Raw genomic sequence first — 18146 nt, 5'->3', positions numbered from 1 at the left:
GCAATAGAGATAAAAGTTTAATTAAAGATTAAAGAAAAGTTAAAAGGACCAAAAAGGCAATTATGCCTTTTTCTAAAATTGAGGCGACATAACAAAAGAAATATCTAAGATATTTTTAATTTAAAATATATAAAATATCTAAGATATTGTTATATTATTTATTATATATATATATATATATATATATATATATATATATAAAGTAAATGAAATAAAAGAATAGAAAAGAAGAAAAGAAACAAAATTGAAAAACGAAACAGAGAAGGAGAAAGGAGAAAGAAAAGAAAAAAAAGGAGAATTGGGGTTTTGAGGTTCAAACTTAATTTGGTAAGTCAATTTAATCTCTTTTCTTATAATTTTGAGTTTTTGGAATCCTAGAACAAAATACTACTTGATTTATGTTGAAATTTTGAAAGTTAGTAAAATTTTAGATGTTGTTCATCTTGAATTAATTGATGAATTAGGGTTAAATTGATTGAATTTCAAGTTAGAAGTTAGTAAAAGATTGATTTGTAAAATAAAACATACGTTTTGAATTAATAGGACTAAATTGAGAGAATTTAAAATTAGAGATTTATGGTGAAATTAGAGAATTAAATTAGTTTAAAGTGGAATGGAATGAAAATATGAAATTAATTTTGAGAATAAAAATTAGTCTCGGTTCAGGGACTAAATTAGAATTTAGGCAAATATTGAGTAAAAATTGAAATATTTAATGTGAGATTGAATGGTGTTGTATTGATGATTTTTAATTGTTTTAATTCCGTAGCAATCGTTGTACCGGAATTCTCAACTAAAAAAGGGAAAAAATATAGTCGACGAGGTATAGCTCGGAATTCCTGGTTTGTATTTCTATAATCCGAATCTAATTATTAATTGTTGTATTTTTAATTAAATGTTATGGTAAGTGATTGAGGTGAGAATTATTGTTTTTTTATAATTGAAATGGATTGTCTTGATAAGTGATGAAATTATATTGGTTGAATTAAAGTGGAATATATATTATGAATATATATGTGTAAATGTGAAATTGTGCAAATATGATAATTCAATTATTTTTTATATGTATAAAATTCAGCCTTAATGCCCAAGTAGATGAAATTTAGAACTACTGGGATATTAGTTGCATGCCATTAAGGAACTTTAGCGCGCTCTCTGATTACTAGCACGTTGGTGCTCTTTGATTACTAGCACGTCAGTGCTCTCCGTTTAGCACATCTGTGCTCTCTGTATAGCACTTCAATGCTCTCTATTCATTAGTGCATAACAATGCACCTTTGTATTTGTTCCGTATATCCGGTGTGTTTTATAAAATTTACTTTGGGCTAAGAATAAGAATATGAGATAGTAAATTGAAAATAGAATGTGAAATATGTTGTAAATACATGGAATACACGAGTTATATACTCATAAATTGATTGTGGAATGGATAGTGCCATTGTTTAAATGGTACGTGAATAAATTATGGAAAGGTATTACATATAGCAAGTGATGAAAATTGAGTATTGTGTGATTTTAAATGTTCAATTGTGCTTAACATTTTATTATACATATTTTATTATTTTATTTTTAAATATTTGAATTATAGAAATACCACTGAGTTTTTTACTCAGTGTACGGTTTTGTTTTCTGTGCGCAGGTTAAGTACTTAAGTTTGATTGCTGATTCAGCATCCAACAACGATCCCGAACTCAAATATAGTGATGTTTATTTCTTTGTATCGGCATGTACCTAGAGTGTCTAAATATTAGTTATTTTATGGTTTGATTGTAAATGAAGTTATAAGATCTATTTTGGAGAGTTTATAGTTTGGATTAAAATGATGCTTTGATGACTTGTTTTGATGATATAAAATGTTTGAGATTTCTGTCTGTTTGATCTGTAATCTCCAGTAATGCTCCGTAACCTAGTTCCGGTGAGGGATACGGGTTGGGGGTGTTACATTCATGGGCTGCTATTGATATATATGAAAATATCTAGGGTTGGGATAAGAATTTAAATTGCATGAATTTCATTTTTCAAAAGCAGGTGGAGTATCAGATTAATCTAGAATCTAGAACAGAGTCAACTTCTCAAGCCAGTACAAAAATTCAGAACAGAGTTGCTTATTCACCACAATACTCTATCGCCAAAAACAGAACTAGAAGAGAAATTAAACCTCCAAACAAGTATGCCGAGGCTGATTTAGTTGCTTATGCTTTAAATGTGGTTGAAGATATAAATGTAAACCAAGAGCCATCTAATTATTCTGAGGCGGTTAGCTATGAAGACTCAGAAAAGTAGATGTTTGCTATGCAAAAGGAGATGGAATCACTCCACAAAAACAGAACATGAGATCTTGTGAAACTTCCTAAAGGTAAAAAGAGTGTTCGTTGTAAATGGATGTTTAAAAAAAAAAGAAGGGACTCCAAAAGTTGAAGAACCCAGATATAAAGCAAGGTTTGTTGCAAAGGGTTACAGTCAAATTCCAGGAGTGGACTTCACAGATGTGTTCTCCCTAGTTGTGAAACATAGTTCAATTCGAGATTTTCTTGGTATTGTGGCAATGCACGATTTGGAGATTGAGCAGTTAGATGTAAAAACTATATTTTTGAATGGAGAACTTGAGGAGGATATTTACATGCAACAACCAGAGGGTTTTATAGTCTCGGAAAAAAGGGACTATGTTTGCTTGCTGAAAAAGTCCCTTTACAGTTTGAAACAGTCACCAAAACAGTGGTATAAGAGGTTTGATTCCTTTATGACTTCTCATGATTTCAAAAAAAGTAGCTTTGACAGTTGTGTTTACTTTAAGAAAAACAGTGATGGTTCTTTTATGTATTTACTCCTTTATGTTGATGACATGTTGATAGTAGCAAAAGATAAATGAGAGATAAGAAAGGTAAATCCCAACTAAGTGAAGAATTTGAGATGAAAGATTTGGAATCAGTAAAGAAGATACTTGGTATAGAGATTCTTAGAGATAGAAAAGTAAGTAAATTGTACCTAAGTTAGAAGGGTACATTGAGAAAGTTCTTTGCAGGTTCAATATGCAGAGTGTTAAGCCTATTAGTACTCCTTTAGCAGCCCATTTCAGACTTTCATCGGCTTTGTCTCCACAATCAAATGATGAGATTGAGTACATTTCACATGTTCCATACTCTAGTGTAGTGGGATCTCTCATGTATGCTATGGTTTGTTTATGTCTAGATTTATCATATGCAGTGCAGCTAGCAGATACATGGCGAATCCCAGTAAAGAACATTGGAAAGTAGTTCAGTGGATTTTAAGATACTTACGAGGTACTACTGATGTTTTCTTACAGTTTGGAAGAACTAGAGATGGAGTCATTAGGTATGTTGATGCTGATTTTGCTGGAGACCTTGATAGAAGAAGATCTCTCACAGGTTATGTCTTTACATCAGAGGTTGTGCAATCAGCTGGAAAGCCACTTTGCAAACTACAGTCGCTTTGTCTACCACTGAAGTTGAGTACATGGCGATTATTGAGGCTTGTAAAGAAGCTATTTGGTTGAAGCGACTCTTTAGTGAACTCAATGAAGACCTTCAAATCGATACAGCATTTTGTGACAGTCAGAGTGCCATCTTCCTTACAAAAGATCAAATGTTTCATGAGAGAACAAAACACATTGATGTTCAGTATCATTTTGTTCATGATGTTATTACTCGTGGTGATATTGTTGTGAGCAAAATTACTACTCATGAAAATCCTGCAGATATGATGACTAAGTCACTTCCTATAACCAAGTTTGAGTATTGCTTAGACATGGTTGTTGTTCATTGTTGAAGTTAAACCCTTAAGGGGTTTTATGGAAAATGTGGAAAACTTGTTCATTGAGAGTTCGCAATGAAGAACTTGTTCATTGAGAATTCGTGTCAATGTGGAGATTGTTAGAATTTAGTGACTTGAATCCTTATTTAAATAAAATACAGTAGTAAAATAAAATAAAAGTAAAATCAATATAGAACTACACTTTTTTATTTTATTTTAGAATAAAGTTTTTTAAACCTTATTAAACTCCATCTATTTGATATTGATTAGAATAAGGTGTTTAAATTTTACTACACTCCTATTAGAATATGGTTTTACAAGTCTATAAATAGATATAGTCTACTTCTCTTGTAATTATTCGAATTTTGACATAGTGAATTTTATTCTCCTCTGCCCATAATTTTTTCCCGAAAGGGTTTCCACGTAAAAATCAGTGTGTTCTTTATTTTTATTTATCTTTTCTTTGCGATATATTGTCACTACTGACATTTTATTTTTTTACATACAGAAAAACAAAGTGAAGTATAGAAGAGATTATAATGGGCATCTAATAATTTCTCTTTTAGGGTACACCATAAGCATAACCAGAGAACTATATTCTTTTATTAATTTGGCTATTGAAGAAATCTCTTTACCTTTCTTAATCATTTAATCAAAGTCGCGAATGTCAATGGCAATAAATGGTGTGCCGTATTTCTCTATTTTCATTCTCGCTTAAATTATGTTATTAGTCTTTATACTTACAAAAAATATATATATTTTTATTTAAAATTTTAATCCAATCATTATTATCTTTGATAATTTTTGTCAAAATTTGTCAATTGATCATAACTTACGATTTTAGTACCTCAACTGATATTTGTAACAAAAAATAGGACTTAATTTTTCACATTATAACTACAAAAATTAAATTTTAAATTTTTTTCAAAGTACATGGATTAACAGCATGTTTTAACCTTTTATTTTTATCTAATGTGTAGACTTCCTTTTACTTCCCAGGTGCACTGTCAAAGTAACGAAGATGCTGCGTTTTCAAGCTCAATCTTGAAATTGAGGCTCCAACTAGTTTGAGCTGGATTCAGAATTTGAGATTCAAATTTCTATCAAAATTTTCTTTTTAAGATACTTAAATTCCTTTCATTAATTGGGTTCGGGTTTTTTACCTAAATAATATTAAAAAAAACTTAAATGGTATGTTGTAAGAATTATGTACCAAAATGGTACATTCAAATGGGTGGAGGGTGGTGCATAGTCAGTATCATCCTGATTTTGACACAATTTTGTTAAAAAAAAAAAAAAGATATAGGCGGCACACCTAGTATTTTCTCCCCCAACACTCCCCCATCCGACTCATTTTTGTAAGGTATTATTTAGTTAAAAAGAGCTATTAATGTATGTTTGTATTTATTTTATATTTTCATTCATTCATAATTTATTTTTAATGTTTATTAAAGTAAAAAAGCCTATTTATGTTATGTACAAAGAATATTTTATTTTTTTATGTAATTTATTTGTTATGTGTGTTTTAGATTTTTTTTTAAGAAATTTATTTGGCATGTTGTTTTGATTATTTTAATATTATTTTTTATTTTTATTTAGGTAAAAGATGAGACCATTGATATGGAATTTGGAATTTATGAGATAAATTAGGAAATAGTGTATATGTTCTAATTTTTAAGATTTTATAATTGAGAATAAGAGTTTATGTTTTAAATTTTATTTTATGTTTTTATAAATATTAAAAATAAATTTTTTTGAAGTTCTAAGCAAAAAATTATATTTTTGACAATAATTAAGTTGACATGTTATTATATATATATATATATATTATATTTTAAACCAAAACATTTTAATTATTATCATTTTAAAATAATAATAAAAATATTTGTATTTATTATGTATCGTTTATGTTATGTTTTGTTATATTTTTATTGGCATATTATTTTATTATTTTAATTTTTTTGTTTTTTTATGTAGGTAAAAGATTAAACCATTGAGATGGAATTTGTGAACGGGACCATTGAGTTGGAGTTTGAGTTGGAATTTATAAGATATATTTATTTTGTTAATGTAATATAACAAAAAATATGATGTGAACAAAACTGTTTGGTATTTTTTTGTAATTAAAAGCAATATATAAAATTTAAGTATTTTGATAAATATTTAAAATGAGCCAGATGAGGGGGGGAATACTAGGTATGTCATGTGCCGCCTATCAGATAGGGGTCATTGGTGCGGCCTATCAGATAGGCACCACACCTCTATACCCCTTTTTTTTTATTGAATTTTTGTCAGAATCAGGATGCACAACCCTCCACCCATTTGAATGTATTATTTTGATAAATAATTCTTGCAATATGCCATTTAGATTTTTTTCTTATTATTATTTGAGTAAAAACTCATTTTCTTCTCTTAATAACAAATAAGCTTTATTATTTGTCTCCAATACCTTTGTTTCTAAAAACAGAATTCAACTCAGTTGATAATTGAAGTTGTCTGAGTTAATAATGAATAAACTATTCAAATGTTTTTTATAGAATTTAAGATGATTATTATGTGTCTATATTAGATTAAAAAATATTGACCGAGTATCAAAATTTGTTAATCCTTTTGGTGATATTTGTTTTTTACCTTAATTTTAAAATTATTTATAATTTCTGTCCAACCTATAAATAAAAGATCAATGTATTTCAACATACTCGAATCTATATTTTCCGAAATTAACAAAATATTATGAATAAATTGGTAATAAAAGATATTTATTGCGTGAATCCGACGTCATGCTGGAAAAGACTTCTTTCAAGCGTTAATCCGTTAACATTGGCAGTCGGGTTATTGATATTCCACGCGCGCTCTGGTGAATATTCGGTTCACGTACAAATGGACCCTGAACTTTAAAAAAAAAAAAAATCTTTCTCCCCCATGTCTTGGTTGGCAGATATTTAATTTTTAATTAATTTTGTCAAGATTGAAAAATATCTCAGCAAATAAAAAAAACGTACGACGAATACAAGTTTTTTAACCTCACATCCTGTCACACAACTCTCATTTTCACAAGCCAATCATATTTTTTCAACAAGTGTTAAACTCTACGCTGCAGCCAAATAACTGGACCGTCATACCGCATGTTTGATTGGATGCTTCTATTGCATCTCTCTCTTACCCCAAGATATAAATCGTATTAATTCGATTACTTTAAACCCTAAAAATTAGAATAAAGAAAGATAATTAAACCAAACAAAATTTTGTTGCTAATATAAAAACGACGGACTAAAACTTCATTTATGGTGGAGGCTGCTATGGCCGACACCTGCGAGAACAAAAACAAGCGTTTCAATATCGGAGAGGGGAAGGCGAACGGAGCCGGAGCCGGAGATGGAGACGATACGGAAGACGAGGAGTGTGACGTGGAGGTCTGGGATACGCTACGCTATAGCTTTAAGATGGCGCAGGCCGTATTGGATCAGAACCGGGAACTTATCAAGAAAGTGAACGAGAATCACCAGTCAAAGATTCCTGATAATCTTGTTAAGAACGTCGGGTTGATACGGGAGATCAACGGAAATATCTCAAAGGTCATCGAGATTTACTCCGGTTTATCGGTCAATTTCTCGGACACGGTTCGTCAACGCAAAAAGATAGGGAACAGGAAGGTGGAAAACAGGCGCTCTCGAACTGAATTCGAGTAATTTTCCGAAAATCCTTTAGCTTTCGTCTTCTGATTAAGGTTCAAGCTTTTACATTGTTAGTCAGGTTGTTTGTGTCAGTGTGTCGTTTGTTTTGTTCAATAAAAGTTTCACTTTCAGTTGTTGTTTTTACGAGTCAAGTTGTCCTTTGTTTTACTGTAAGTCATTTGTGAACTGAACTCTGATGGGACCATGTTTTCACATTTAAGCTTAATGTTAAGCTGACGGTGGTTGTGCTTAATATTTTGTGTTTGTTTGTTCGGTTTTATAGCTGCTGGACTTCCTAGTCTGCCTTTAATCTACTCGGCAGACGAATATGAGGTATTTCTCTGTTTGCATCTTTATCTTAGCTTTTGTTTGCAGATTTAACCAGGTGTGGGATCATAGCAGCAAATCTCAATTCACATTTTGTTAAAGATTCTTCTCTTCGTAAAGTTTTTCTTAGCTTCACTAGTGTTCTTTAATTTCTTGTATCTTTGTGAAAAGTTTTAATTTTCTGGAGGTGGAATGTGTGGTGCATGCATTTGGAATTGCTATTTGGGTGGGAGTCATGGTTGTAACGTACTACTCTTGGTTGATGGTTTTAGTTACGGATGCTGCTAACAGTCTATGGCGCTTTCTGTTGAAATCGTGACTATTTTGCCAAGTGATGGAAGATTGGTTTATGGTAGGTATTATTTAGTAAGGAAGTATGTCGAATTTGAGGATGGTAATGACTAAGTTCCTAGATTATTCTTGGAAAAATATATAAAATAGACCTTGTAGAAGTTTGACATGGTTGTTTCTGAAGTCATAATATACTTCTGGTTAGGGCCTACTGATTGAGGTGGAAGCTAAACATGTTCTTGTTGTGAGGCATAATTGGGGTATATTTTCTTCTGGAAGTGTTCAGAAATTTGGGACGAGAAGCCAGATTTTGGCGAATAATATACTGTCACTAAGTTCAGTTGTACCCTTCATTCTTACCCTGTCTGATCCTAGTATGCTGTACTCAACAACTTATTCACTTCTCCAATTTTATGATGCTATAACATGTTACTGCATATTCTTTTCACCAGGATCCTACTTCTTTGAATTTTGTTTCTCTTGATCTTCTTCTTCCCCTAGTTAATCGAATTTAATGATTGCATTCTTCAGAAGGTAAATCTGTTGCTTCTTTAAGAAGTCATTATAGGATTCACAATAGATGACCCCAATTTCTCTCTTAAAGAAGTGAGAGTATTTCTTATCGGTTTTACTAGAATGCATATGATTGCCATTTTGGTCACAACATTTTGATGTTTTGATAGCAAAATCAGATGCTGATGATGATGATGATGGAACTTATGCAATTATTATGGTCCACCAATTATTCAATGCACAACACCATCCTCAGCTCATGGTGATGTTTAACCTTTTATAATGCTATTGCGTTTCTTTGATCAAGTAATCTATTTGTATTCCTATCATTGTTTTCATATTTGACTTGTACAGGATCTTACATCATGCTGCCAAGCTCCCCAGCTTATTCATCTACAGAAGCAGGTCATCAATTCTATAAAGCCCAGTATCTGCTGATAAACGTAGTTTATTGTGTCAGTCATTGGCAATTGTCATCTTGATACCGTTGAGCATGTTCTCCTCCTTAAAATTTGATGTAAGAAAAATTGGCGATAAGGGAGAAAGTGTGGAAGGTGAGGATTTATTTGCTTGAAGTGATAGCAGAAAAATGCACCAATGCCGAGATTTTGATAAATTGCTTTGTTATGTATTTGCCTCGGGTGTTCTAAATGAGCTAGAGTCTAGAAATGCCAGTTCTCAAATTCCTCTCATATATATGTTGGTGACTTCAGTTTATGTTAAAAAACATTTAATTGATAAGATCGATACGTCATTTGTTTGTATTATGTATTATGGTTCATGACTTGAGCTTTTACAATATTCTTGGTGTTAATGTTGTATTCATCCGACTTCCTTTGCAGACCCTGGAATTGGTTTGAATAACTATTGAAACGGTTTGGTAGCTAGCCAGTTTTGATGGGTATTGCCAGCTTCAAAGTAGGATAGAGTGAGCTGTTGACAGTGGAGTTAGGGGGCCAATTAGTTCGGCAAACGAATCAAACTTGAAGGAACTCCCAATAATCAAAGAATACACTCACAAAACCCAGAACTAAAAGGAGCAGAATCAAATTGAATAGTAAACCCGAGTGAGAATTGGAGATCTAAAAAGGATCAAAGAGCAAAGCAAAGTGAGAAACAGCGATTTTGATCTCTCCATCTCTATACTCTTCTTGTCTTACTTCCCTGCTCCAAGTTTCGGAGTGACTGTTGCAAACGAGGGAGAAGCAAGCATATTTATATGCTCACCTGTAAAGTGATCAATGAATATGTGTGTGCCACGTGGTTTGATGTTTGTTTTAAGTGAATGCTATTGGAGACAGTTATATACTGGAGTATGTGTAATTCACCTACTTGTTTGTAACAGGAAGTAGAAAAGAAAACTAATTGTTGTAAGCTTTTTTATGCGTAGAAACAAAATCATATTAAAAACAAGGAAAAACACTCGCACAAACATAAAGAAATTATTCTGTATCAGCTCAAACCCAAAAAATAATACCTAAACCAGGTAAGACCGAAAAAGATGAATTGGTCGGCAGCACAACTTCAAAGCTATGACTTCAACTAACTACCTATCACTCGTCAACTACCATTCCCAAGTCCGCATGAAACAACAACCTAAAAAGGTGTAAGGACTAATGCAATGACTGCTTCAGTAACAATCATCATTGTCCGCTACCTCGCTATTCCTCAATCTGTAATTCACTCAAACCACCCCTTTTCTTTTTTTTTAGCTAACTTTATTGCTTCCTCCTTACTACTCTGTTTTCATGCCCTGCTTTTAAGTTTGAAAATGGAACATTCAGCAGACCATAGTCAACATGCTCCTCCTCCTCCTTCAACAGTCGCCTCTCTCCCTTCTTCTGCTAGCACAGAAGTCCGTGAAGAAGAAAGTAATAGTGGCCAACGCCTGCTCCACCGCCAGCATCGCCAAGAGCGGCGACCACAATCTTCCGGCGGGTCATCTTATCGTCTCAATATATCAATATACGATGAGTCAAGGTTCGACGTGAGTGATGATGTTTGGTATTGCGTTATTGTTCTTATCGCATTTTGGCTTTTTGGTTAGTTTTCTCTCTCTGTTCCCTTTTTCTCCTTCTAATAAATTCATAATAAGATTTGCACCAGTTTACTTAATTCTCATGAGTTTGAAAATTGTATGCAAACCCTTCAATATTTTTGTGACCAGCAGCCTCAATAACTCTGATGGTGGGTTTTTATGGATCGGTGAGTTTACAAATCAGTCCACATAGCTCACACCTTGTACGACCCAACTCTTTCTTTGTTCAGTCTATTGAGGTGAATATTTCTGCATAATATATGCCATTCTATTTCTAGTACTGGCTACTGCTGGTGCCATTACATTGGATTGATCTTGATTATTTTGCTGACAGTTTGAAGAACCGGATAAACAAAAACCAGGGTTAATGGTGTACGGATTTCACAGACCACCTCCTTTAGATGTTGAGATCTCCTGGACTGAAACACATGACATATTTATACCACCTAATTTCCATAAGGTCAATATTTATTTGAACCTTAAATCTTTACTTTCAAGTCTTATTATTACATTAATGATTTTGAGTTGTGTTTATTATTTTTGGTTCCAGGAGTGGCTGTTCTTCTTAAACGAAGGGTCGCAAGTGAATATTTCATACGCTATAAGATCCGCCAGCTCCTTACCTCTATCACTTGTCATTGCCCAAGGTTAGACCTCCTCCTCTGTTGAGTTTTGGTGGTGAGGGTTTAAAATTAAATGTGTTAATTTGAGTAATTTATTGCAGGTATTGAAAGCCTTGCTAAGTGGGTAGAGGATCCGTCATATCCTAATACAAGTTTGTCATGGAATATAATATATGGTAAGATTTTTAATCTGAAAGGAAGTTTATGAATGTGTATTTGAAACACATTAGATTGGGCCTCATGCCATACTTAATTTGCAGGAACTGGTAAGATCCAACAAGAAATTCCAAAGTCTTCAAATTATTATGTTGCTGTGGGGAATTTGAACACTAAGGAGGTTGAGGTAATTGCCCAAATATTATCTCACTCTCACTGTCACATCAATTAATCCACAATTACATAATATTCAAAAGTTCCCCAATTGAAGTTCACATATCTTCATAAATGTTAATGAATCAGATACAGTTGAACTTCTCAGTGAACGCTCTAAGTTATGACACAAGTCAAGCGTATTACACATGTTCTTTGGGGGATCATTTGTGTGATTTGGAGCTTTATCTTCTACATCCCAATGTTGCTGTCTTGTCTTCACCTGGTCGTAATGAGGTAAAAAGAACACTCTTACAAAGTCCTTAATATTAGTGAGAATTGCCATTAGGTATTTAGGTTCTCACATATGAAATTATGGCAGCTGCAACTAGAAACTTGTTTTCTTCAATGTTTTTCTCAGATTAATAATTATTTTCTTTCACGACCAAGGGAACTTATTTATAACAAAACTAGTGTCCTTTTGTAATCCTCATTAACCTTTTTGCTTCTTTCAGGAAAGTCCTAATAACATCTGGTATGTTAAGGTATCTTATGGACCTCGATGGATTTCATATTTTGTCGGATCAGGTATATATTTCTATTTCCCTTACACAAGTCCTATTCCACATAAGAATACTTAATTTTATATCGAAATAGGCCCCGAATTATATGCATTTCAACGAGTTGATATTTAAAAATAAGTACCAAATCAGTATAATCTGGACCAAGTTAGGTATTGATCCATATTTCATCCATCTAAACATTTAACAATTTTTTCGATGCTGTAGGTGTGATGACCGTCCTAGTATTAATAGCCTTTAGATTATGGAAAATGAAGCAAAGAAGATCCAATGTTGGAGAAATGGGATCACAACGAGCACCATTGCTTGCACAGAAAGACGATGATATCGCAAGCTGGGGTTCATCTTACTATTCCCTATCCAATGACGAGGACGAAGAGGATCCGGAAACATGGCAGCAAGCAGCCACTTGTCTTGAAGGAAAGCCTTTGAATGATGGGGAAAGAAGCAGCAACAACCCTCGGCACCTTTGTGTTGTTTGCTTCGGTTCACCCAGAGATTGTTTCTTTCTTCCTTGTGGACATTGTGCTACCTGTTTCACGTGTGGAACAAGGTTTCACTGAGCTCGTTAAGTTAGAAAGTAGTGGCTAATTTAGGTTGTTGTTAACTTCCATTAATTTTATCCATGCAGGATTGCAGAAGAAGCTGGTACTTGCCCAATATGTCGTAGGAAGATGAAGAAAGTCCGGAAGGTTTTTACAGTTTAAGGCGGCTTTAACCCATATCCCGTTTGAGTATGAGCATGATTTGTATGAGATTTGTTTCCTCTGTATATGATATAACTCTTGACTGACCAATGAAGTAAATGTTACTATAAACCTTGGCATCAAGTGGTGATTTGATCATTCGAAAAATTAAGATTGTTTTGAACCCTTTCCATAACTATGATTGGATAGATTGGTAGCTGTATATACCATAATTAAAATCATGTGCAAAAGAAGATGGGTAGCTGTCGTTACTATCAGATGTCATGGATCATGGCATTGCATTGGCAAGCAAGAATTGCACAAGTAGTTTGGATTCTGCATGTGCTGGCCCCATAACTTGTTGGAGTGGCTCAGAGCTCCGTACTCGGAAGGTTAACCCTACCAATTCGCTGACCATATGATTCGCTAATTACATTTAGGACGAGGAAGAGGATCACAAAATCCAATCATTTTTTAATTGAATGTTATCAATGTGTATATATAGCAGCTCTTTTAAAAATATATAAATATTTCTAAATTTTAAAATTCAAACTTCAGAAAATTTCAATATTTTTGAGAAACATGAAAAGAAAAACAAAAGCAAAAGAAAAAGAAAATTCATAAGATGTTTGGGCTATATGTTTTGTTTTTTTTTTTTTTGTTTAGGTATTTTTAACGTATGCCTACATATGTTCTGTTCAATAGATACTTTGTCAGGGGCGAAATTAGGGGGTTGGCATAGCCCCTAAAATGAATTTGTTTTTATTTAGGTCTTTTCAAATTTTTAAAATTTTAAATTGGTAAAGATAAAATTATACTTTGGTCCCCAAAAATATAAAAATTTAATTTAATCCTTTTAAAATTGTAAAGATATAAACTATTAAAATAATAAAATTATATTTTTACTATCATAAAAATTACAATTTAATTTCAACCCCTAAAAATATTTTCTGATTTCACCCTTTGCGTATGTTAAAAGAACGTTGGTATTCAACATGTGTCTTTGATACTTAAAAGATTATACATATTGAACTTGAATGAGCAGAACACGTGCAGGCAAAGGTCTGAAGAAAAAAAAATAAAGTGCAGGCAAAGAACCCGACAAACAAAATTTAAAAAAAGAAAGAAAGACATATAATATTATATTAACATCCAACCAAATAGCATATAAAATGTAAAATAATAGCTAAAGAGTAACAAATTAAGACAAGTAGTAGTTTTCTTGTTGATTACATTTGACATATTCAAGCTCATAAGAAAGAACGAAAGGGTGGGCGGAGATTTTGAAGATTTGAGTTTAATACTCTGAAAAGAGGATGAGATGAAATATGAGTACTGGTACTTGTGTATGTCGCATATTGAAGGGCAATGGTGAAGGCAGCTGATATTTCAGTGTCCAAACATTCCTTTCATCAAACGTGTGAATGTTTTAAAAGTATGTTCACACACTTCACATTGCATGTCCAGTTTGGTCTTTTAATAATGTAAGGCTAAAACATGAATTCTTGGTATATTTGAGATTTTTCTTTTTTAATTCATGCAAATTAAACGTTTCGCGCTACAAGCACAGAAGCACCATCTGTAGAGTGGGTCATAACTCAGTCGAAAAAACCTACAATTAAAATTGGTATTGGTTTCAAGAGAAGTTAGTAATTTCCCTTACGAGAGTTTCGCTGGCAGCAAAGTTGACATTTCCCAGCATTTTAATTAAAGTAAAGTCGTATAACTTTTTCTGTATTTATATAAAAAGAAATAAAAATGCAATATGGAGGAGGTAAGCTTACATCAGTACTTTCTGTTTGCTAAATAAGGTTATAATATTGGGTACGTACTATGTGTGTGATGTTAGGTCCATGAATTGCTGAAAACTGAAAATGTTTTGGGTAACTCATTTTTTCCTACTTACAAAATTGGAAATATGAACATCAGGTCAAATAGAAAGACTCAAATTAGTTTAAATGAGTCAGATTTAAATACAATTTGCATCAATAATTCAATTTTTTAATAAATAAAACTAAAATTATGACTCAATCATAAATAATCATCAAGAGCTTTAAAAATATAAAAACAAAATTCTCAAATCTTTGCTTCTTATTTGCTTTGTTTAGCGGTGAGGAATGTTTTCGAGCTACTTATTACTCTCTTTGTTTCTTTTCCAATAATTTCCTTTTTCTTTTCTGTTCTCATCCTCTCTATATGTATTCTTTTTTTTTTCAATTTACAAATCTGTTTTGTCAATATTTTCATTGTCTTTATTAGTTGTGATGAACAAATGATAGTGCCTATCATCACCAAACCTCCATCGACCACTAGTAATTTCTCTTCAAAAGTGGGTTGACTGTAGATATTCAGATGGGGGCTCTTCATTAGCTTATTAATCTATTTTTTTTAGAGTATTTCAAAATAATAAATTATTTCACAAGTCGGTTTAGACCCATGTTATCTTAAGTTTTATATGTTTTTCTGTTTGTTTTTTATTGTTTAATAAGTCTTCACTTTTGAAAGTTTTTGTTTTGTCTCATACAAGTTTTAGTCTTACTTATGCATGTAGTCTTGCTTTTGCAAGTGATTTTATGAATGGTTTTGTCGTCGTTCTTTCTAGTTTGGTGGATGCTCAGTTTTTTTTGTCAATTTTGCCTGCCGCTTTGGACCATCCGATGTTGATTTCCTTATTGAGATAGTTGCATGTAATCGCTCCTGATATGTCATGCTTGAATTGTAACAAAGTCGGTTGCCAACATGTTGTAATTTTCTACTGATGCTGAGGCTAAAGCTTTTGTCGTGTTGATGGAGCTTGTCCTTCACTGCCGACAAATATTTTTCTTTTAACTATATGGTCTCATTCATGGAATGAACAATAAATTATTCTTTTATTCAACAAAAATAATCCTCAAGCTTACATTGTTTTGATATCTAAGCTAGTAATACCATAATACTATTGTCATAACTTCATCGAGAACAATCATCACATCAAGTCCAATTTCATTTAATGGTCCCCAACTTCTCAAGATCATCAACTTAAAACAGTCAAATACACCTCGCAACTTAAACCGAGCCTAGTATTGGACTCTACCAAAAGACCACTATAAGACGAGGGCTCGTTTCAAGCCCTTTTTGAAGAAGAGGGGCAACAAGCATCAAGCACCACAATTCTATTATTATATCTACTCAACATTCTTCAACCACCTTATCTAACGACTCTTCACACTCCTCATGATGTAAATCGATATAAGTCACTCATTATTTTGTATTGTAACAATTGGTGTCATATGTGGAAATTGTGTTGTAACAGTTCGTGTCACACATAGAAATTGAGCCAAAGGTCGCATCTTTTTCATGAATGAGAAACCATGACTAAAACTCCTCAAGCTCTTTTAATTTTTTCTATTTTTGTGTCTCTTGAAGTTTTTAGCATTGTAGAGTCTCTTGAAGTTTTTATAATATTTGGGTTTCTAAGACCTTCTAATTTTGGGAGAAATAAAGATGTTTCATTCAAATACGTCAAGAGAAAAATAAAAGAATTAAAAAATTGTTATAAAATAAAGAGAGATTGAGAGAATAAAGAACAAAGAAAATATGAAAGCAATAGAGAATGTATTTTATTGATCAAAAGGGATGACTGCAATGTTTCATCAGAGTCTCTATTTATAGGCATAAGAAGTATAAAAGAAGTAGAGATCTAATTCTAATAACTATTAGAATTCAAAGTATATTAAAACCTTATATTGATCATGATGGACATCCACTTAATAAGATATTCATAACACTCCCCCTTGAATGTCTATTGGTAGATAATGTGCCTCGTTAAAACCTTATTAGAAAAAATCCTGTGGGATAAAAACCTAATGAAGGAAAAAGAGTACACAATCTATAATATGCATAATATGTTGCCTCATTAAAAACCTTACCAAGAAAACCCAATGGGACAAAACATCGGTTAAGGGAAAAAGAGTACAATGCGTATTTACTCCTCCTCATGAAAACAAAACATACTTTCTCATATTCTACGTATTCAATCTTGAATACTAGTTTTTCAAATGACTATCTGAATGTATTGCTAAGCATTTATATCACCATTCTTTTGAAAATCATGAGTGAGGAAAAATTTTGGGGAAACATATTTTGATCTCTTCAGGAGTTTCAACAATAACCATAGCAAATTTTAATCATGATCCTTCTATAAAAATACAAATAGGTATTTTGGATCATTTTATAATCCTCTTTCAACTACTATTGACTAAGTTAAATTTACCACATATGTTCAATTATTTCAATTAATATAAATGAATAATTTCCGAGAATTTCAATATGCTTCTAGCATTCTAAATCCTTCAAGGATTTTAATATAAACTTTACCACATCTTGATTTATAAAGGTTGTAACAACCACCATTAGGCGCAAGTTAAATCTTTTATGAATTGTCAAAATAATATGTCTAAAGGTTATTACATCTACCACAAAAGAATATTATATCTTTTCATAATCAATACTAGTATTTAGCGAAAAACTTCATATTTTTATTCTGTTTTTGCAAAACTACTTCATTTGCACCCTCACTGGCTTTATACCTTTAGATATTTGGACTACTGGTCCAAAAATTCCACGAATTTAATTGTATTTGAGTTGCATCTTTCTATTTTGATCAATTTATTCCATATCTATACTTCTCAATAGATTTATTCAAGATCCTCCTTTTATTTCATTATTTCAATAATAATATTGCATGCAAAATCATTGTCGACCACTTTTATTATTCGGTTCCATATATTCTCGAATTGACATAACTTATCGAGATCTCTTATTTTCATTATTTTAAAATTCAGCTTCAGGTACCTGAATCTCTTCTGAAGTTTTACTTATTAGTTATGTCTTGGGTCTCTTCTGGAGCACCCGCCTCCACTATATGACCATCTAGAAGAATTTTCACCTTTGAAACCGATCAATCTATTATTTATTCTAACTGATTGTCCTACTGGGACTTTGATTCAAATTAAAATATTAGATGGTATATAACACTTGGTTATTTTCATTAAGGTTATAAATACATCTAACAATTAACTTGTAATGAGTTATCCTTATTGAACTTCTAGTTCAATTACTCTCCCCCTAACTTATTACAAGTTATTGTTTCTCTCTGCCTAATGTCGAGAAAACCATCGAATCAAAATTGTAATCACAAATCATGTCATAAATATTGAATCTCGAATACATTCAAAACATCTAATAATATAAAGAAACTAGTAGTTAATATATATTCTCAACTTTCTTTGAGGATTCACTCATCTTTGTGCGTTGTAGTGGAGCAATTGGAATATATACGCACATACAAAAAT

General features: G+C 32.2%; 2 protein-coding genes and 1 long non-coding RNA gene across 6 annotated transcripts; all 3 read left to right on the top strand.

The window, feature by feature from the left end:
• Positions 1-237: 237 nt before the first annotated feature.
• On the top strand, positions 238-2159 carry LOC105766769 (uncharacterized). Its single transcript, XR_008196437.1, has 3 exons — positions 238-327; positions 770-823; positions 1640-2159. It is a non-coding gene; the product is annotated as an uncharacterized LOC105766769 (long non-coding RNA).
• Positions 2160-6961: 4802 nt separating this feature from the next.
• On the top strand, positions 6962-9417 carry LOC105768304 (protein ELF4-LIKE 1). The gene is made up of 2 exons (XM_052629998.1): positions 6962-7456; positions 7821-9417. Exons 1-2 carry the CDS (start codon positions 7056-7058, stop codon positions 7870-7872), a joined length of 453 nt encoding a protein of 150 aa, XP_052485958.1. The 5' UTR covers positions 6962-7055; the 3' UTR covers positions 7873-9417.
• On the top strand, positions 8762-12957 carry LOC105768303 (E3 ubiquitin-protein ligase APD2). 4 transcript variants are annotated; one of them, XM_012588171.2, is made up of 12 exons: positions 8762-8838; positions 8931-8981; positions 9419-10618; positions 10744-10853; positions 10949-11074; positions 11165-11261; positions 11339-11413; positions 11498-11580; positions 11697-11843; positions 12062-12134; positions 12335-12680; positions 12759-12957. In XM_012588171.2, exons 3-12 carry the CDS (start codon positions 10198-10200, stop codon positions 12832-12834), a joined length of 1554 nt encoding a protein of 517 aa, XP_012443625.1. In that variant the 5' UTR covers positions 8762-8838; positions 8931-8981; positions 9419-10197; the 3' UTR covers positions 12835-12957. The 4 variants fall into 4 exon arrangements, with proteins under 4 accessions (XP_012443625.1, XP_052485957.1, XP_052485956.1 ...); XM_052629997.1 differs by lacking the exon at positions 8762-8838 and having other exon boundaries at positions 8981-9130; positions 9419-10251; positions 10341-10618; XM_052629996.1 differs by lacking the exon at positions 8762-8838 and having other exon boundaries at positions 8981-9130; positions 10747-10853.
• The last annotated feature ends 5189 nt before the right edge of the window (positions 12958-18146 follow it).

Source organism: Gossypium raimondii, chromosome 5 (genome assembly GCF_025698545.1).
Source record: "Gossypium raimondii isolate GPD5lz chromosome 5, ASM2569854v1, whole genome shotgun sequence".
NCBI lineage: Eukaryota > Viridiplantae > Streptophyta > Magnoliopsida > Malvales > Malvaceae > Gossypium > Gossypium raimondii.
The sequence above is the reverse complement of the archived record's forward strand: the minus strand, read 5'-3'. Positions and strand labels throughout refer to the sequence as shown.

Excerpts from the sequence above, each read along its gene's own strand:
- LOC105768304 (XM_052629998.1), top strand. The coding sequence starts at position 7,056 with ATGGTGGAGGCTGCTATGGCCGACACCTGCGAGAACAAAAACAAGCGT. Across the intron at positions 7,457-7,820 it reads CGCTCTCGAACTGAATTCGA|ATTTAACCAGGTGTGGGATC; the intron begins GTAATTTTCCGA and ends TTTTGTTTGCAG.
- LOC105768303 (XM_012588171.2), top strand. The coding sequence starts at position 10,198 with ATGACTGCTTCAGTAACAATCATCATTGTCCGCTACCTCGCTATTCCT. Across the intron at positions 11,414-11,497 it reads GTCATGGAATATAATATATG|GAACTGGTAAGATCCAACAA; the intron begins GTAAGATTTTTA and ends CTTAATTTGCAG. Across the intron at positions 12,681-12,758 it reads TGTTTCACGTGTGGAACAAG|GATTGCAGAAGAAGCTGGTA; the intron begins GTTTCACTGAGC and ends TTATCCATGCAG.